The following is an 18474-nucleotide window of genomic DNA, read 5'->3' as shown; positions in this document are numbered from 1 at the left end:
GACTAGCAAGCACACGTCTCCTTACGATGATTGGCCCCCCGACCATTGACGGCCGGGAATGGTCGCCTACTGACCATTCCCGTGATCAACTCCGCCGGGAGCCCTGATTACGGGAATGGTCAGTAGGCGACCATTCCCTACCCCATCATCTCAAAATTGAATGCCTATCAAAATAATCAATCGACATGCACAATAGTTTTCACAAAACAGAAATCCAACAATTCATGTGGCAGAAAATGACATGCACTTGCTTATAAACTCTGAACTCTTGCATACAATCGCTTGCAAGTCTCAAAAGGCCAAAAAATGAGTACTCAAATTAGTCCCAGATTAAAAGCATATAATACAGCTCCGCAAGTTCTAAAGCTTTCAGAAGGCACTTCCATTCCAGCTACCCTCTTTAAGCTCAACTCTACAAAATTATCCGCCTATAATTTTTGATGGTACAGAAGACTATGAAGAGCTCAGCTTCGACTGAGTGCAGGGCGTCTTACTATTGCGCCATTCTCCTCCATATGTGACAATTTGGACATGCCTGTCAGTGTTGCCAGAATACCAGGAGTCGTTCGAGAGAATTGTAAAGCACATTGGGCATCTGTTCTAGAATCCCCAAGCTCAGGAAACCTCTGCTTTACATCTGGAGCAATGTTTTTAGCAAGAGTTCCCTGTATGAAGAGCAAAAACCATCAATTTTCTTACAAAATATGCATCACCGAAAAGCCACTTGGGCACACCCAGCCCTAGACTCTCACCTGAAAAAGCGGTGAAGATGTAATCACATTAATTCCAAAGTGGGCTGCAGCATGCAGCAGAGGAACCCTTTTACCCCGAATACTCTGAGTTGCATTGGTTGCAACATCTTGTAAATGCAAATTAAATGGAACCATCACAACCTTGAAGTGGTGATCCTCACCTCCTATTTCAGAGAAACACAAAAAATCAGAACAGACATTGTAGCCCAACTACTTTCTCAGAAAACGATTGCAACATGAAAACCCCTCAAGATACGTACCTGCTGCGGCTTTGGCAAAATTCACCAACTCCTCAAGTGAAAGATAGTTCTTAGCTCCTGATGTCACCCTAAAAGCATTCCAAGAAGATACGCCATACATTGAAATCTTTCCATCTCTTACTGCCTGCTCAAGAGCTACAAAGAGGTTTCTCAGTCGAGAAAGAACAGCTGAACGAGATACAACGCCCAGTTCTATCTCTGGATTATGTACGTAGTAGATATCAATGGTCTCCAGACCCATATTCCTTCGGCTGATTTCTAACTGCAGTGGTAAATCTAATTATAAGAGTCAAAATCTCTCTCTCTCTCTCTCTCTCTCTCTCTCTCTCTCTCTCTCTCTCTCTCTCTCTCTTTGACAACAAAGGAGCTGATTTCTATTATTAGAAAAGTCCCTCAGAACGCTAAATGGTGCCGATTCCAAGGGCAAGTACATCAGTGATTACAAAATTTTACAAAGCAGGCCTGAAGGCTCTCTTGGGATAGTTTCCGACGACGTTAAAATTTCTCCTCCCTTCTTCTTCCTCTGTGTGTGTGGGTGTGTGTGTGTGTGTTTTTCTGTTTTTAAACTGACACTTATACACAAAAGAACGTATCATTTCAAAAGACAGTTGGCTTTAGACAAAGGACAAGGATTAGCACAAAAACGATCAATCTTTGATTCATTTTTGTACAACATAGTGAGAATGAGGCATCATTCTAGTGATTTGTATATAAGATAGTTAAGAACAACTAATACTAAGGTGACAGAGGCCAAGTTTGACAATGATGGACACCAGCAAAGCCAAAAAGTTCCTAAGTAAAGATAGAGTCCTCACCTTGGTTAAATAGGCAACAATACCCACCAAAGTAGTTTCAAGACCAAGAGCACAGCCAGGTAGAATCCTTTGCAGTAGGGCATATTGAATACAGCTCCATATCCCAAGTATCCATCTGTCATGCAAGCCTTAGAGGAGCATAGAGGCTCAAGCAACAATGGGTACCCTATCAGGTCAAGCCACTAATCGGCATCAGACCGGATGACGCACATCAATATGTTGTGGGCTAGCATAGGGGAAAGGGCGGGAAAGAGATGCATTATGCACCTCCATATGGTACAGAGAAAAAGTTTAAGATAAGCAGATTCAACCTTGGCACATCAAGGCTTGACAGAGGTTCAACAAAGGGAGAGAGCGCGTGGAGAGGAGAGCAATTATTATTGTTGTAACAGAAGGGTAATTACCCAGTACGACATTATTAAAGAGGTATGTGAGGGGTTCACACCAGATTGACACAGATATAATCATTTTGTTTAGAAAGGGTAGGTTCCCACGGCTTGTGGGTGATGGAAAACCACAGTTCCTAGGCAACCACTCAAAGGTCAACCAAAATTATCATTGCTTTATCTAGTGAGTCAGGCTCAAAAAAGTGGATGTAATTATCAAGCTATAGTAGTTATTTTGTGCAGGTATTGTGACCACTACAGATACTACCAACCCCTGGTATCAAGGGTAAGTGCCCACAACTAAGGTCAATTTACCAACCATAGGTGTCCATGTTGGGTCTAAAGGTCTAAAGAGGGCACCCTTGTATTTATTATTTATTCTTTGGGTGTGAACCACCTCTAGGGTCACTTAAGGGTCACTTAAGTGACCCTATTGTGTGTACCTTAAAATTTCAATAAAACATAACATCGAAAGGTGTGCCGATTTGCACATGCCATATACTGCGTACGATTTCACTCTCTCTCATGCTCGTTCGTCTGCAAAAAACCTCAGAGCTACCTCTTCCTGCTGCCAACGTTCCCTTCAAACTGGTATCAGAGCACAGCTTCGTGCACGTCTCCGCACCGGGAAGCAACAGCAATCATTTTCTCTCTTTGATTTTCAGCCCTCTCTCTCTCTCTACAATTTTCAGCCATATTCTCTTTCTCTCTCCTCTCACTACAGCCCACAGCTTCTTGAAGAAGCTTTGAGACTGTGAGATTTTCGCTTTCGCGAAAAAGCAAAAGCAGGGGATTAAAAGCAAAATCAATCACAGCATTTTGATGCTTTACAGGTGGAAATTGCACTTACAGGTTGAGGAAAAATTGGGGCTTTTGCTGAAATTGCAAAAATTTTAAAAATTAGACCGTCAAAATTTGGGGGTTTTGCTGAAATTTCACTACTTTGCAGACATTTGTGCATGTACTGCAATCTGTGGACAATTTGAGCAGAGAATTTGAGGTTTATTCTTGAGTTTTTCAAGAAATTACGTGAAAACGCACGTTTATACGCATCGGAAAGTTTATGTGGCGCACATTTATGTATTTTACATGTGGGATGCTCGCCATTGACTTGATGTATTGCTGAAAATACATTTTGCAGCAGCTTTTAATCCATTTGCAGATTTGAGGTTGATGCATATGAATTTTGGTTATACTGCTAAAGTGGCAGTATTCATGCAAGGATTGTATTTCCTATTTGTGTGCTGAAATTTCAGCTTTTACTGTTGAATTCTTTACTGCTATACACTTGTGGTAAAGTGCCGGTAACACAGTATTACCATCCCTTGCTCTTCTACACTGAGTATTGAGCCCGTAAAAGACTAAAATCTCAGTTTTCAGCCTGCTGTCATAAAAATACAGCAGTGAATTTTTGAGTCTTTTTGCACCGAAACGGCCTCTAATGCGTCTACAAGCAGTAAGTCGAAGTTTCTCCTTAAAATCAAAAGGTTTGACGGCTCTGGCTCTGACTTGTGGAAAGATAGAATGCAGGGAATCCTATTCTTGAAAGATTGCGACGATGCACGTTTGAAAGTGAAACCTGCAGATTTGTCATGAAGATTAGGCTAGGCTTAACAAGAAAGCAAATTGCTTACATCAAGATGGCGGTGTCTGATGATGTACTCATGGACATTAAGCGTCTTGACACTGCTTATGCTATCTGGAAGAATACAACTCCTGTGAATCAAGTGCATCTTATGCGAAAGCTTGTAAACATTGGAGTTGGATGAGTCTAAGCATGCATCTGAAAACTTGAGTGCTTTCACAGGAGTCTTGAGTCAATTGCAAGACTCTGGTTTGCAGCCTTTTGGTGCTAAGCTCAAGGCTATCTTATTATTGATGACTTTGCCTGACGATTGGGAAGCTTTGGTTATCTCTTTGAGCAACAAAGTTGCTTTGACATTTGATGGTGTACAAGGTTCTATTCTCAAATAAGAGATTAGAAGAAAGGCCAGCGGTGAAAGCCCGGGTCAACGTATAATGCAAGAGGCAGGTCTGAAAAGAAGAATAATGCAAACAATAAAGGCAAGAACAGGAGCAAGAGCAAGGGTGAGTCCCCGGATGTTACATGCTATCAATGTGGACACGAAGGGCATAAAAAGCCCGATTACAGGTACTACAAGCAAGAACTTGAAAAAAAGAAACAACAAGGCAAGAAGAAGGAGGATTCTAGTGATGCTAAAAGTGATGATCATGACTCTTCTTCCAAAGAAGTTGCGAAGGAAAATGTTGCTTCGAGTGTTGTCATTGAAGAAATTGTTGATACAGATGACGTACTTGTTGACTCATGCCTTTATGATGATAGTGTGGCAATGACCAGAACATGTATATCACAAAACCAGAGGTAATTGATGCATTATTTTCAGCACAGGATGGTTTGTCGCAATCATGGATAGCAGGCAGTGGTGCCTCGTTTCATGTTACTCCATCTTTGGAGTCTTTTGCTTCATACACTGCAGGTAGTTTGGGTAAAGTTTACTTTGGCAATAACCATGCATGTGAGATTGAGGACGTTGGCACTATACACTTGGCGCTTGAAAATGGTCAAGAGCTGATTTTGCATGATGTTAGGTATGTACCAGGCATCAAGAAAAGTCTAGTTTCGGTTGGGCAGCTAAATGTTTGGTGGTGGCTCTTGGAAAGTGCTTAAAGGCTCTATGCTGATTGTAAAGGGCAGCAAGAAGGAAACTCTTTATTATTTACATTGCAAGGCATTACCTAGCAAGTTTTTGGTTGTGGCTGAAGTTCATTCTCACAAGGAGCTTTGGCACAAAAGGCTTGGCCGTATGAGTGAAAAAGGGCTTGATGTTCTCTCCTCTTTGGAGAAGTTTGATGTAAAAGGCCCTGGCCTTGATTTTTGTAATGATTGTATCTATGGAAAGCAAGTGAAGTTCTCTTATTCCTCTGGTGTCACTCGCAAATTGCATGTTCTTGATTTAATACATTCTGATGTTTGCACTATGCCTGTGCAGTCACATGGAGGTGCATGGTACTTTGTGTCTTTCATTGATGATCACAGTAGAAAGACATGGATATATGTACTAAAAAGTAAAAGTGATGTACTTGACTCATTCAAAAAGTTTCATGCATTTGTGACCACACCACAAAAGGGCTTGAAGATAAAAACTATTAGGACAGATAATGGAGGAGAGTATCGTGTGCGTTTAACAGTTTTTGTGAGATGAATGGTTTTAAGCGGGAATTCACAGCCCCTTATAAACCATCATCTAATGGTGTGGCTGACAGATATTCTGCACAAAATGACGAAATAGCCTGTGCATTATAATCGCACAATTTCTGAGAGAGTGAGATGTATGTTGTCCACGGCTAATCTCCCTCAAGAGTTTTGGGGAGAGGCTCTTAAAAGTTCATGTGCACCATCGCTCTCCAAATCGTGCGTTAGATAATGGCATCCTTGAAGAGGTTTGGTCTGGCAAACCGGCTTCATATGACCATTTACGAATCTTTGGTTGCGATGCATTCGTACATGTACCCGTTGATCAGAGGACCAAACTTGACATGAAATGAAACCGGCCCGTGGGGCGATAGGCGTTGGCTTTCACCCGAAATTCTTTACTTTACTTTAGACACACACTGAGAGAACCTGCGACGGGAATTAACAATTAAGTGCACACACGACTCGGAAGCTAGAATGCCCCGAGCAGACGCCGACAACCTGTAGGTCCCAAAATTGGCGCCCCTTTCGGTATTTCTTTATACTTTGAGAGGGTAAATTTACAAAGTAGAGTCTTGGGAATCCTTTGTCTATATCCAACTAGATACCACTTGATTTGGCCAAATTTCGACAGCATAACAACCCCAAAACTTGCGCGAAACCAATTCCCGTGCTGGAACTCACTTCCACTGGCATAAACCCTCCGATTCCTGCCCAAAAACAATAAATTCAGCACGCTGTATTTACTGGTTTTTGCCCTGTTTTCAGCCCCAAACAGTCCCCTAACTGTCCTCTGCCAGTGGGGCACGATTCCCAATGGTTCTGGCGTCCATATGGCTGAAAAACAGTCAATTTTCTGCGCATACACAGCGTTGAATTTGCACCTGTACGGTGAGGTTATGACCCTCACCGGTGCCTGCTTTGGAGTAGCAGTTAGCTACCCCTGTTCTTGCTCAAGGAGGCTCTTGCCTCAGCACAAAAGCATGAACCCACACAGTTGTACATCAGTCAAATGAAGAGCCCTCTTGTGGGGCATCACATAATTGCACGTAGGGAAGAGAGAGCAATGTGTAGTGTGCAGGTCATCACTCCTAGCACCACACTGTACATAGAGAGGAAAGCATGCACTCCACAGCTATTAACCTGACAGGTTCTCAATGAAGCATCCTCCCAGCATAAATCGAGCGCCCCCTCTTCTGCCCTTGACCTGTAATGCATCTGTGAACAAATAGATGCAAAGAGGGAAAGATTTCTATGGCTGCCATAACCTGCGTATCGCTGAAAACACGGCAAAACAGCCCTGTAAACACGCATCTGATGCCTTCCAATGCTGAAAATGAGCTCCTTGGACCTAGGCAAAGTCATGGGAAGCTCAAAAATGGAGAGAAATGGCTGAAAATCAACGTTAACAGCTTCCAAAACTGCTCCAAAAAGTCAGTTACGAGTTCTGTTCTCCCAGACTAGGTAAATTGACCAAAAAGTGCCATTGGGCATTCATACATGCAATTTTCCCGCATTGGGCTTCCTGCTTAAAAATCTCTCAACTGGTGTATCAGTTGACTTTGCAACTGAGTAATAAAATGTTCCCCTTGTCATACCGAAGGTAATGACGCGAACACATTTCACGGCCCAAAATAGCAGTTCCCTAAATTTTAGGAGATGTTTCCGTTGGGCTCCCACTGGTCGTCTGACCATCTATCCTCATTGGGACCGCATCCAAAAGTGCAATGTGGCCCAGCTGTCGGATACTTTCTGTTGGTGATCCCACCTTGACTTTATGCCTTTACTGAGTTCACTTCCTAGTATCCACAAGCTTGTTAAGTGCGACGAGGGGACCTACATGATCTTGAACTGAGCCTAGACATCCTTTTACTTACGAGTTCCAATGCTGACCAACTTCCCGTCTGCGGGTGAAACTACCGTTCACATTGGCCACAACTTCAAAAAGAGGGTCTCAAAAATTAAACAAAAATCATTGGAAAGAAACCAACAACTAAGGTTAGCAGTTGCCACGTCCTCGTGACATGAAATCTATCAAGGGCATCTTCATGGGATATGGAGATGAGGGAGAGATGGGTTACCGAGTTTGGATACCTCAGTACAAGAAGATACGCAGCCGAGATGCAGTTTTCAATGAGGTTAAATTGCTGAAAAATGCTACAGATGTAGACATTGACAAAAAGAAGGTCAAGTTTCAGCAAAATCAGTCAGCCATAAAGCCACCTCTGGCTGAAAATTCGACTCCTTTTGATGCTGAAAATGAGCAACAAACTATGTGCAATTGCCAAAAGACAATGGACAACAAATAGATGCACAAAATGGGATGATACGACATGACCAGCATGCTGAAAATAAATTACAGCAGCAAGGTAATGCTGAAAATCAACCGCCAATTGATGGTGTGCATATTCCGGACAATGTAGACCCATTACCAGTTGATGTAGATCATTGGGTGAGAAAGTCTACACGTATTAGAAGGCAACCACAAAGGTTTCAACCATCTACAGGTTGCATGTCACGTACACATCTAACCCTATGTGTACGTGGACAAGCTACTTCATGATATGGCTTCAGTTCAGTCCAATCAATCTAGCTTAGGAAGTAATCTGGCACTTTTGTGAGTCTGTTCGCAGACCGTGTATGTCCAGACACTTAATTATATGCATATCCTTTGGTTGAACACAGCATGATCATCAAATTTCCATTAGAACCCATCGTGAGCATTTTTACAGTGCATAGACCTATTTTCCCTATTTTAGTCAATTTTCACTTATTATTTTTAAGTGACTTTTGTTGGGAACTAGGTAGGGCAAATTTTATAAGCTTGTATATAAGAAACCTAGCGCTAGCACTTTCTGGCAGAAGAGGTAGCAAGAGCTTCGGTTCAACAGGCGTCTTCTCAGCAAGGCCCCCCAAGCAATTGACCTAGCGTTTTTTGCAAGATCCAAACTCAGCCTTGGCGTTTTTGCATTGCATATCAGCAGATCCACGGCAAGGCACAACAGATCTTAGCAAGACACAAAAGGAGTTAAATTCAACTTTCTCTATGAAAGATTTGGGATTTGGGTGCAGCTGAACATATTTTGGGTATGCACATTGCAAGGGATAAAAAGAAGCGTCTTTTATTCCTTTCTCAAGACCAAGTACATCAAGAAAGTGCTTGAGAGATTTATATGGCTGATGCTAAGCCTCTTGGTGTGCCGTTACCTCTGCACACAAAGCTTAGCAAGCATGATTGCCCAAAAGGTGTTACAGATGCCCATGCTATGAAAGGTATTCCTTATGCATCAGCTTGTGGGGCTTTGATGTATGCCATGGTTGCTACACGGCCGGATATTGCTTATGCAGTGGGAGTTGTTAGCAGGTTTATGTCTAGCCTTGGCAAACCACATTGGGAGCCAGTGGAGCATTTTCAAGTACTTGAAAGGTACACAGGACCCATGCATATGTTATGGAAAGGGTACATTGTTTGTGCAAGGATTCTATGATTCGCACATGGCAGGTGATCTTAACACTCGGAAATCTACCAATAGTTATGTCTTTAAATTGGCTGGTGGAGCTATTTCTTGGTGTTCAAGATTGCAAAACATTGTTGCGTTGAGCATACAGACACTGAATATATATATTTCAGCCACAGAGGCTTCAAAAGAAGCCATTGGGCTTGGCCATCTTGTGAGGACTTTTGATCTTCCAGCTCATGCTCCAGGGCTTGGTTGTGATAGTCAAAGTGATGTATGCCTGGCTAAAAATGCCATGTTCCATGCTCGTACCAAACACATTGATATGCGGTACCATTTATACGCCAGGTGCTAGAAGATGGCCTTGTCACATTGACAAAGGTCAAAACACAGGATAACCCCACAGATGTTCTCACTAAGTGTCTTGCTAAGACACAACATCAGCATTGCTTGCACTTGGTGGGAGTTACTTAAAGGTACCACATCGGGCCTTTAAGTGGGAGGTTGTTGGGTCTAAAGGTCTAAAGGCCCTCTGGCCACCCTTGTACTTATTATTTAAGTGACCCTATAGTGTGTACCCTAAAATTTCAATAAAACATAACATTGAAAGGTGTGCCGATTTGCACACGCCATATACTGCGTACGATTTCACTCTCTCTCACGCTCGTTCGTCTGCAGAAAACCTCAGCCCTACCTCTTTCTGCTGCCAGCGTTCCCTTCGGTCCAAAAGTCACCATCCACGATTCCATTGAGAACAAAACCAAGCACCGACACCTGTGTAACCCCTTACAAGACATATGTTCAATATCCCATAGCTATCACCAGCAACTCCTATTAAGGGACGTACGAGATAGAACCTCAGGGTGTTCCCCCATGAGATATTATAACCAATATGTCTCGTAAGGGGTTACACCTGTGTAACCCCTTACAAGACACATGTTCAATATCCCATCAGGTGTAACCCCTTACAAGACACATGTTCAATATCCCATAGCTATCACCAGCAACTCCTATTAAGGGACGTACGAGATAGAACCTCAGGGTGTTCCCCCATGAGATATTATAACCAATAGGTATATCAGGAGCATTATCTTGGATAATGCAATTTCAGCTAAATTCTGGGGACAGTGTGTGTGCACGGGCGCGCGTGAAAAACAAATTAATCGTCTACTAAATCAATTGCTCCAAAGTGTAAGTGTATGTACTGAGCAATCACAGCCAGATGAAGTGACCAAATGTGTGTGTGTGTGTGTGTGTGTGTGTGTGTGTGTGTGTGTGTGTGTAAAGGAGTTGTTTTATATTACTTGAACTCCCTCAAAACCCACCCTAACCATGTCGTGATTTACAGGATGCTAAAGTGACAGTCAGGCAGCCGCTTTTCACGACATTATTGAAGCAATTGACTTTGCGAGCGTTTAGAGGCACAATGTTATTAGCACTCTGTCACGAGGACGTGGCAACTTTGGTGATTTCAAAATTAATGAAATCAAGTCTTTTTGTTTCCTTGATCTTTCTAAATAATATGGAGGAAAATAAAGACTCGAGTTTGGCAGAACTAGAGTCAGAGCGTCAGAGTTTCCTTCAAGCTCATGTTGATTGTTTCTTAGAGGACTTGTCTACAAGTTACCTCCTAAACGACCTAAGGATCATACCATAGAGTTGATACCTTGTAGTACTCCTCCAAACCGACCATGTTATAGAGTGAGTAGAGCTCATCAGGAAGAAATCATGAGCCAAGTAAAAGGGCTTGATCCAACACACTACTTCACCTCTTTGTTCTCCATTGCTACTCGTACAAAAGAAAAGACAGATCTAGGAGGACATGTATAGACTAGATGACTCTTACTAAGATTACCATCAAGAACATGTTTCCAATACGCAAGATCAATGATATTCTCGATAGATTACAAGGTTCTACGTGGATCCATCTTGAAAGTTGCTAGCATCAAATCACGATCACTCTTGGAGATGAATATAAAACCGGGTTCAAGACATGCTTTGCATTGTACGAGTATTTGGGGATGCCTTTTGGTTTCACAAATGCTCCTACAATGATGACATCATTGTTTTTACCAAATCCAAAGCAAAACATAGAACAAATTTGTTGCAAGTATTCAACGCACTGAGAGAACTCAGATTGGTGATCATGGGAAGAAGAGTAAGTTCTTTTTACAAGAGACACTTTTTGGAACACATTGTTTTGTCCAAGGCTATTAGGATGGATCCAACTAAAGTGGCAGCTATTCGTGATTGGCCTACATTGAGAGATGTACATGATGTGAGAAGTTTTTTGGGCTCGTGCTCTTCCTATAGGCGGTTCATCAAACAGTTTACAGAGAGATTGCTTTCTCATTGCACACCCTGACTCAAAAAGGGCAGCCATTCACTTGAGGACCTTCACAAATTGCAAAGTTTGAGAGCCTCAAGCAAAAGTTGACTATTGGGCCATGATTACCGGATTTGCAAAAATCTTTTAAGGTTTACTATGATGCTTGCGGAAGCATTCTAGGTGTGGTCTTGATGCAAGAAGGCCGTGTCATAGCTTATGAGTTTCGAATGTTGTCAAAACCAGAGAGGGTTGCACAAATTTATGAAAAGGAGCTCTTAGCAATTATTCATGGTTTGACTCACAGGAGGCATTACTTGGAGATGATGAACCTTTTGTCACAATTTCATTTTCAGATAGTGTGCTTGAAAAGAAAGAACAATGTGGTGGCAAATGCAATCTCACAAGCCACACATATCCGTTGTTACAGTTGTGCATCATCAAGACTTCGATTTGATGCAAGAGCAATATGCTACACACCCGGAATTTGGTGAGGTCTCCAATACAGTATAGACTGGGACAGTAGTTTCGAGGTATCCTCTCAAGTAAGGGTATTTGATGCAAAAGACCACGTTGTGTGTGACACGTGGTTTGAGGCAGGTGTTGACGGAGTGTCACAAACCTCCTTTTGTTGGGCACTAGGGCATGAATGTGACTTAAGGGTGTTGACTTGCTTCTACTCAAGAAGGATGTGGATGAGTTTATGCATACTTGTTTAGTATGTTAAAAAGTGAAGTATGACAGGCACAAAGTGACAGCACTCCTATAGCCTTTACCGATTCCAGATCGACCATGGGAGAGTATAGTGATGGACTTGATCTTCGATCTTCCCAAGACTCGGAGTGGGATGATAGCATTTGAACTATTATGGATACATTCGGCAAGCACGCTCACTTTGTACCAGTGAAAAAGACAGTGAAGGCCGATCATTTTGGGATTACATAAAATTGACCATAGGTCGTGATACACGAAAAAAATCTTCTATTAAAAGAGAGCATCTCGAGGGCAGTCATCAAGATTAAATATACAAAATGCCGATCACCCACCAGATGTGATCCCAAAATCAATAAAACATGCAAGCAAACATACTATCGCTGCCTTACATATCTACACACTTTCATAGGCTAGAACATTTATTTTGCACTTATCATGTCTCATATAGAAATGTGACTCACCTTGGTGTGCAGCTAAGGTAGAACAAGAAGGAAAGACTCATAACATCTATATCAATTTGATAACTCGTCAATATGACGTGCGTACACAAAGTCCCATGGAGTTGGCGACAATTACGGTAAAAGCCAACGAGGAGTCACTCTCTCAAGACATTCAAGATCGTATAGATATTAACAGTGAGGGTTTGAGTCTTGAAATGCAATGAAGTTGCATCCTTAGGCATGCGGCATTATGCAAGGAGTTGGTGAAATACACGTGTGAGAAAGGGGGTGTTGAATGCTTCTTTTCTAATTCGATCTGTATTTAGCCAAAGGACAAATTATACACTCGTTATAATAGGGATCTTCAACAAGATCTAGTTACAAGCAATCTCAGGGAAGGTGCTTCAAATAATAAGAAGATGCCACCTACATGCACGAAACCAAAAACTTATTTTATGTCTATCCACATACCTTTCCATAATTCTCATTCACATGATCAAAGCATGAATGGTCTTTACAAACCACGTATTCTACATAATCAGAGTGCAATCAAACTATTTTTTTAGACACATCCAAGATGAGTATACATAAATGGGTTGTAACCGTCAGCATAGGTGACGGACGCAATCTATCACCATAATCTTTATGGTGATAGAGAAGACCAATAATGCCAAAGAAAGATCAAATCAACCCATGGAAGATATATCTCACAAATTTACATGATAGCAAAAATCACTTCAAGAAAACATAACAAGAAACTCCATGATGAAATCTGTATACAAGTTTAGAGAGAGCCCTACTTACTTGGTTCATGATGAACGGTGTTGCAAGGCAGTGAACACCTCCAACGAATTCATCCCACTGAAAGAGTCCTGTCTTCACATACTTATCTTCAATGTATGTGCGAGGTTCCACGCTTTCTCTATAATCAAAAGAGAGGAACCCCCCCTTCGAACAGACAATAACTTCGTTTCTCTTTACTATCCCTTGTTGAACGGCTTTTGCCATGCATTGACCAATGGCCAGCTCACTATGCATGCTGCGATAATTGCTTGCCCTGTTACGAGCGACAAAAAAACCAGCGACGTGAAGCACAAGAAACAGTTTAAGGTAGGGAAAAAGAATCTCATCACATACTTACGTGTCTATTAGGTTAATGCCAAGATTGAAACCTCTAATGATAGTCTTGACATAGTCTTTATCAACTTCTTCATATTCACTACCCCCAAATGTTCCGACACCAAGGGATGATACAATGAGATCACCTAATTGACCACCAACCTTTAGCTGTCGAAAATGTCCAGGTCCTGAAAGTAAAGAGTTGTTTACAAACTATGAAAAACTCACAAATCAGACGTAAAGAAAAAACTGTAGACACCCCAGCAAAATGTACATGTTTGATCTACTTCTGTAGAGAAATTATCGCCAATGCACATCCCTTGTACAGTCACATCATCAAGATAACAAAATTTTGAATTTTGCTCCGTTACTTCTTTTATATGTAAGTATGTACACATGTACATGTGTGTGTGTGTGTGTGTGTGTGTGTGTATACATATATATATATATATATATATATATATTACATATATATATATATATATGTAATATATATATATATATATGTAATATATATATATATATATATATATTACAGGAATGAAATGGGCCTGCTTACTAAACCTACAAATGATAGTCCAAATCCCATCATTTCCTGTTTGCGTCCTTGGAAGATCAAAGATAAAGTCCATTGCTATACTTTCCCATGGCCTATCAGGGATCGGCAATGGCTGCAACAATCCCGGTTGCTTTTTTCTGTCAAATTTGACTTTTTGGCATACTAAGCATGATCTTACAAATGTGTCAACATCTTGACGCAAAGCTGGCCAATAGAAGAATGCCTCAACCCCTTTCACTGTCGCATCAATTCCACGATGCCCAGCATAAGGTGGAGCATGACTTTCCATCAAAATCTTTGGCCGTAACTGTTTAGTAACGCATAACTTTACATGCATCATGAGAAAGTCATTCTTAAGCATATAGTGCTCATGATGTTGCCCATCAACAAGCTGGTCATAGATCCTTGCAAAATCTGAATCTTCAGCATATTGTGTCTTCATTTCGTCTAGTTCACAATGGTACGGAATTGACACTGCTGAAATTTGGGGCTTTCGTGAGACGCATCAGCCACCACGTTCTTTTTCCCTTGCACATGCACAATCTGAAAATGGAACATTGACAAGATGTTTGCCCATCGCATGTGCTTCTCAGACAACTTCGTCTGTGTAAGAAAATGTCGCAAGGTTTGATGATCCGTTTGGACAACAAAATCAGCCCCTAGCAAATAGTGTTTCCAACTAGTGAGAGCATGAATTACTGCCAGGAATTCTTTCTCATAGACTTGCAAGTTCCTTTCAGTCTTCAAAAGAATTCTGCTCTCATATGCGACTACTCGGCCATTCTGCATTAGAACTGCACCAAGACTATGGCCACACGCATCACATTGAACCACAAAAGGTTTAGAAAGATCTGGAAAAATAATTACCGGATCTGAAGTGAGCTTCTCTTTCAAGTGTTTGAACGCTAAAATTTCCTTGGCTGTCCACTTGAAAGTAACTCCTTTTCCTCGCAGTGCATGGAGTGGAGAAGCAATCTCAGCAAAATTTCGGATGAACCTCCTGTAATAGGAACATAAGCCTAGAAAGCTTCGAATGTCACGTACGGACTTCAAGTCTGGCCATGACCTAATTGCTTCCACTTTAGCGGGATCCATGCGTACCCCATCCTTTGAAACAATGTGCCCAAGGAAGTGAATCTCTTACAAAAAGAATTCACTCTTCTTCACATTAATGAGTAGCCTGTTCTTACGTAACTCATTGAAAACTGCAGTCAAGTGATCCCTATGCTCCTCTTCAGACTTCGAATAGACAATCATATCATCAAAAAAGGTACCCACGAAGTTTCTATGTGGTCTAAAAATTCTGTCCATCATTCTATTAAACGTGGCAGGAGCATTTGTGAGACCAAATGGCATGACAAGAAACTCATAGAGACCAAATGTTGTCCTGAACGCAGTCTTATGCACATCTTTTGGTCTAATGCGTATATGATGATACCCGATCTTTAGGTCTATTCTTGTAAACAATGACGCTCCCTCAAGCCGATCAAGAATGTCATCTATCCTCGGTATGGGGAACATGTTCTTGATGGTATTCTTATTCAAGGCGCGATAGTCAATGCACATGCGCCATGAACCATCCTTCTTCTGCACTAAGAGTACAGGCGAACAAAAAGGGGATGAACTGGGCTGAATCAACCCCTCCTCTAAAAGCTCGTTGACCTGACCCATAATCTCTTTCTGCTGGGCTGCACTAACCCTGTATGGTGGTCTATTCGGTGGACTAGAACTTGGCACAAGATCTATAGTATGATCCTCAGGTCTCTCAGGAGGTAACTCCCCTGGCAAAGAGTCCGAAAAACAATCACTGAAACCACTCAAAAAAGTTGACCTGTCTTTATCTAAGGTAGACAAATTAGATACAACGTGAGGTACTTCTTTTGCAAAGATCAAGTACGCAGAAAGATGATTCTTCATTACAGATGAAATAGCAGAAGCAGAAACAAGTGGAACAGACTCACCTTTAAGCTTTACATCAAGGACATGAGTCTTTCCTCTATGTACAAGGGTAATCTTTTTGTTGTAAGTATCCACCATAGCATGCAACCTGTAACACCATGGGATACCCAATAACACATCACAGCCCTCAAGCGGCATAATATGAAATTCTTCCGCATTCACATAGCTCTGAATGTGCAGACGAAGCTTTCCCAGAATGGGAGTAACAGGCTATGAATGTCCTGGGCATGCCAAACCTGCTTGGCCTGTCATACCCATCTCCTCTGCACGAATGCCCAACTTTGATGCCAATTCTGGTGATATGAAATTTGCACTGGCTCTTGGATCAAAGAAAACCAGCATTGTCTTGTCTCTAACTTTGCCCCAAGCTCTGCACAGCTCCGTGGCATCTGTGTTTGGCTGATCTGCAACCAAATCTGGAACAAGTCCAGCACTCGGGTTTGGCTTCTTTCCTTTATGGTCTGACTTGTCATCCTTATCCTGTGACTTCTTCTGTGGGCACTCATTTGCAAAGTGTCCTTCCTGTTCACAAATGTAGCCTTTTCTTGGCCTCCCTAAGAGCTTTCCTTTCTTGAAAAGTTTTGCCAGAAAAATGCCTTTTTTGTCCTTGTCCTTGTCCTCGTTCTGAAGAAGATTTAGACTACTTCTTGGACGTATCAGCTTCTTCAGTGGAGGGCTTCTTTGTGGGAGGCTCAGAAGGCTTTGCTGCAACATTGCCCTTGGCTGAAAACTGTTTGCCCTGGGACCCTTTCTTGTGGCTATTAAATCCATTGGAATCTCCCTTCGACAGATTGCTGGCCACTCTTGCATTCTCTATCAACTGAAACATATTCATGACAATAGTCTTTGTGCAGTAGTCCTTGATTTTCTTGGGCAATCCACAACAGTACTTCTCAATCTGTTCTAACAATGGCACAAACCTGTAAGAGGTGACTGGCAACAGTGCGGCCCAAAACTGTTTATTGTACTCTTCCAAATTCGCACACTGTTTAGCATTCAACTCGTGCCATTCTATCATCACATCCACTTCAAAAGTGTTTGTCAACCATGCAGGCGCAAAAAGCTGTTTGAATTGAACCCACGTTGTTGGGGCTTGACCCTGGTTCAACAATGCGGTCCACCATTGGAGCGCATTCCCTTTCAAGAAAGTGGCAGCCTTGCGTATCTTTGAAGATTCCGTGAAGTTTCCTCCAGCATAAGCTGCATCGAACTGGTGTATGAAGGTCAAAGCCTTCAATTGGTCCTCAGTTCCTCTGAAAGTTTCAAACTTCACTCCCTGCCCACCTTGCTTGTAATCCTTAGGCTGACTCAAAGGAGCCACATTATCATAAACAGGTGCCTGTAAAAGTGGTGCTCCATGAGTGTTCATTCCAGCACTCACATCAACTGTTTTCCCTGTCATATCTGCATTTTGTACGCATGGCTGCGAAAAACCAGCCATACCAAATTGTGTTCCAGGCACTCGAAACTGGCCATAGGCACCCTGAAAACCTGGTTGGACACCCATGTTCGCGTACATAGGGTTACCCATGCCTGTTTGCATTGTCCCGAACACATTCCCTGGCATATAACCTGTGGAAGGTCCAGCCATAGCTTGAAACACTGAACCACCTCCAAAATAACCAGGATAAGTATTAGGTAATGGAAGGGTCTGACGCATAGCCTGTTCATTGCTCCCTTGACCATTCACAAACGGTTTCTGTCCAGCTAAAGCAAGTTGCTTTGGATCATTAGACAGCACTAGTTGCTCAACCACATGGGCTTTCCCTCGAGCATCATGAGTGCTGTGCGCATTGGAAATCTCCTTTTCCTGCAACGGCTCAGTCATGCCCTGTGTACGAGGCTGAAAACCCTGTAAGAATTCCTGCATCCTTGGGTTGTTAGCCAACTGCTGAAACATGTCCATGCAACAACGCAGTTGAGTTCTAAACAACCTGTCCTCTTCTTGAAGAGTTGAAGGAATTTTCTCTGTGCCATGTGAGGAAGATCCCTCTTCAGGTACTTGGTCTCTCTTCTCTGCCATATCGACAAGCTCTGTGTTGCTTTCACCCACAACAATCCACGCTGCACTTTTTGAAGAAAAAGTGACTATCCCGTCGATGGAACCATATAACCGGCCTATACAACGTAGAGGGCGGTACTATTTCAATTACCTGTTAACTTTACACAGAGCACTGAGAAGGGAAGAGAACACGGTTGCGTCCAGCCACTAGAATGTCACTGCGCACACGAGACCGACACCCTGTAGGCCCCAAAGACTGGCGCCCCTTTCGGTATTTCTTTATTCAAATTAAGGTAGACGATCCGACCACTTCGCACAAGCTTTCACAAAGCTGTCCAAACCTGGCGAGGGCTGAAAACGCAGGTTTTCGACCGGATTCCGACAGCACAACGGCGCAAAAACCCCTGTAGGTCAAAAACACCTGTCTAGGACGGATTCCCTCGATATCTGGAAGCTTTCTGGTGAGCTGT

General features: G+C 42.3%; 1 protein-coding gene across 1 annotated transcript in view; it reads right to left on the bottom strand.

The window, feature by feature from the left end:
• Nucleotides 1-297: 297 nt before the first annotated feature.
• Nucleotides 298-18474, bottom strand: part of LOC147465317 (putative oxidoreductase C215.11c) — a 46558-nt gene continuing 28381 nt past the window's right edge. The window contains exons 2-6 of the mRNA XM_086519368.1: nt 13507-13672; nt 13170-13422; nt 1013-1274; nt 753-916; nt 298-665 (exon numbers count right to left, since the gene is read on the bottom strand). Of these exons, the coding sequence (XP_086375494.1) occupies nt 465-665; nt 753-916; nt 1013-1274; nt 13170-13422; nt 13507-13672 (1046 nt within the window). The 3' untranslated portion in view covers nt 298-464. The remainder of the gene's footprint in view (nt 666-752; nt 917-1012; nt 1275-13169; nt 13423-13506; nt 13673-18474) is intronic.

The sequence above is a fragment of the Adiantum capillus-veneris genome, chromosome 1 (assembly GCF_014529385.1).
Source record: "Adiantum capillus-veneris isolate H3 chromosome 1, ASM1452938v2, whole genome shotgun sequence".
Lineage (NCBI taxonomy): Eukaryota > Viridiplantae > Streptophyta > Polypodiopsida > Polypodiales > Pteridaceae > Adiantum > Adiantum capillus-veneris.
This window is presented reverse-complemented; position numbering and strand designations above follow the sequence as displayed.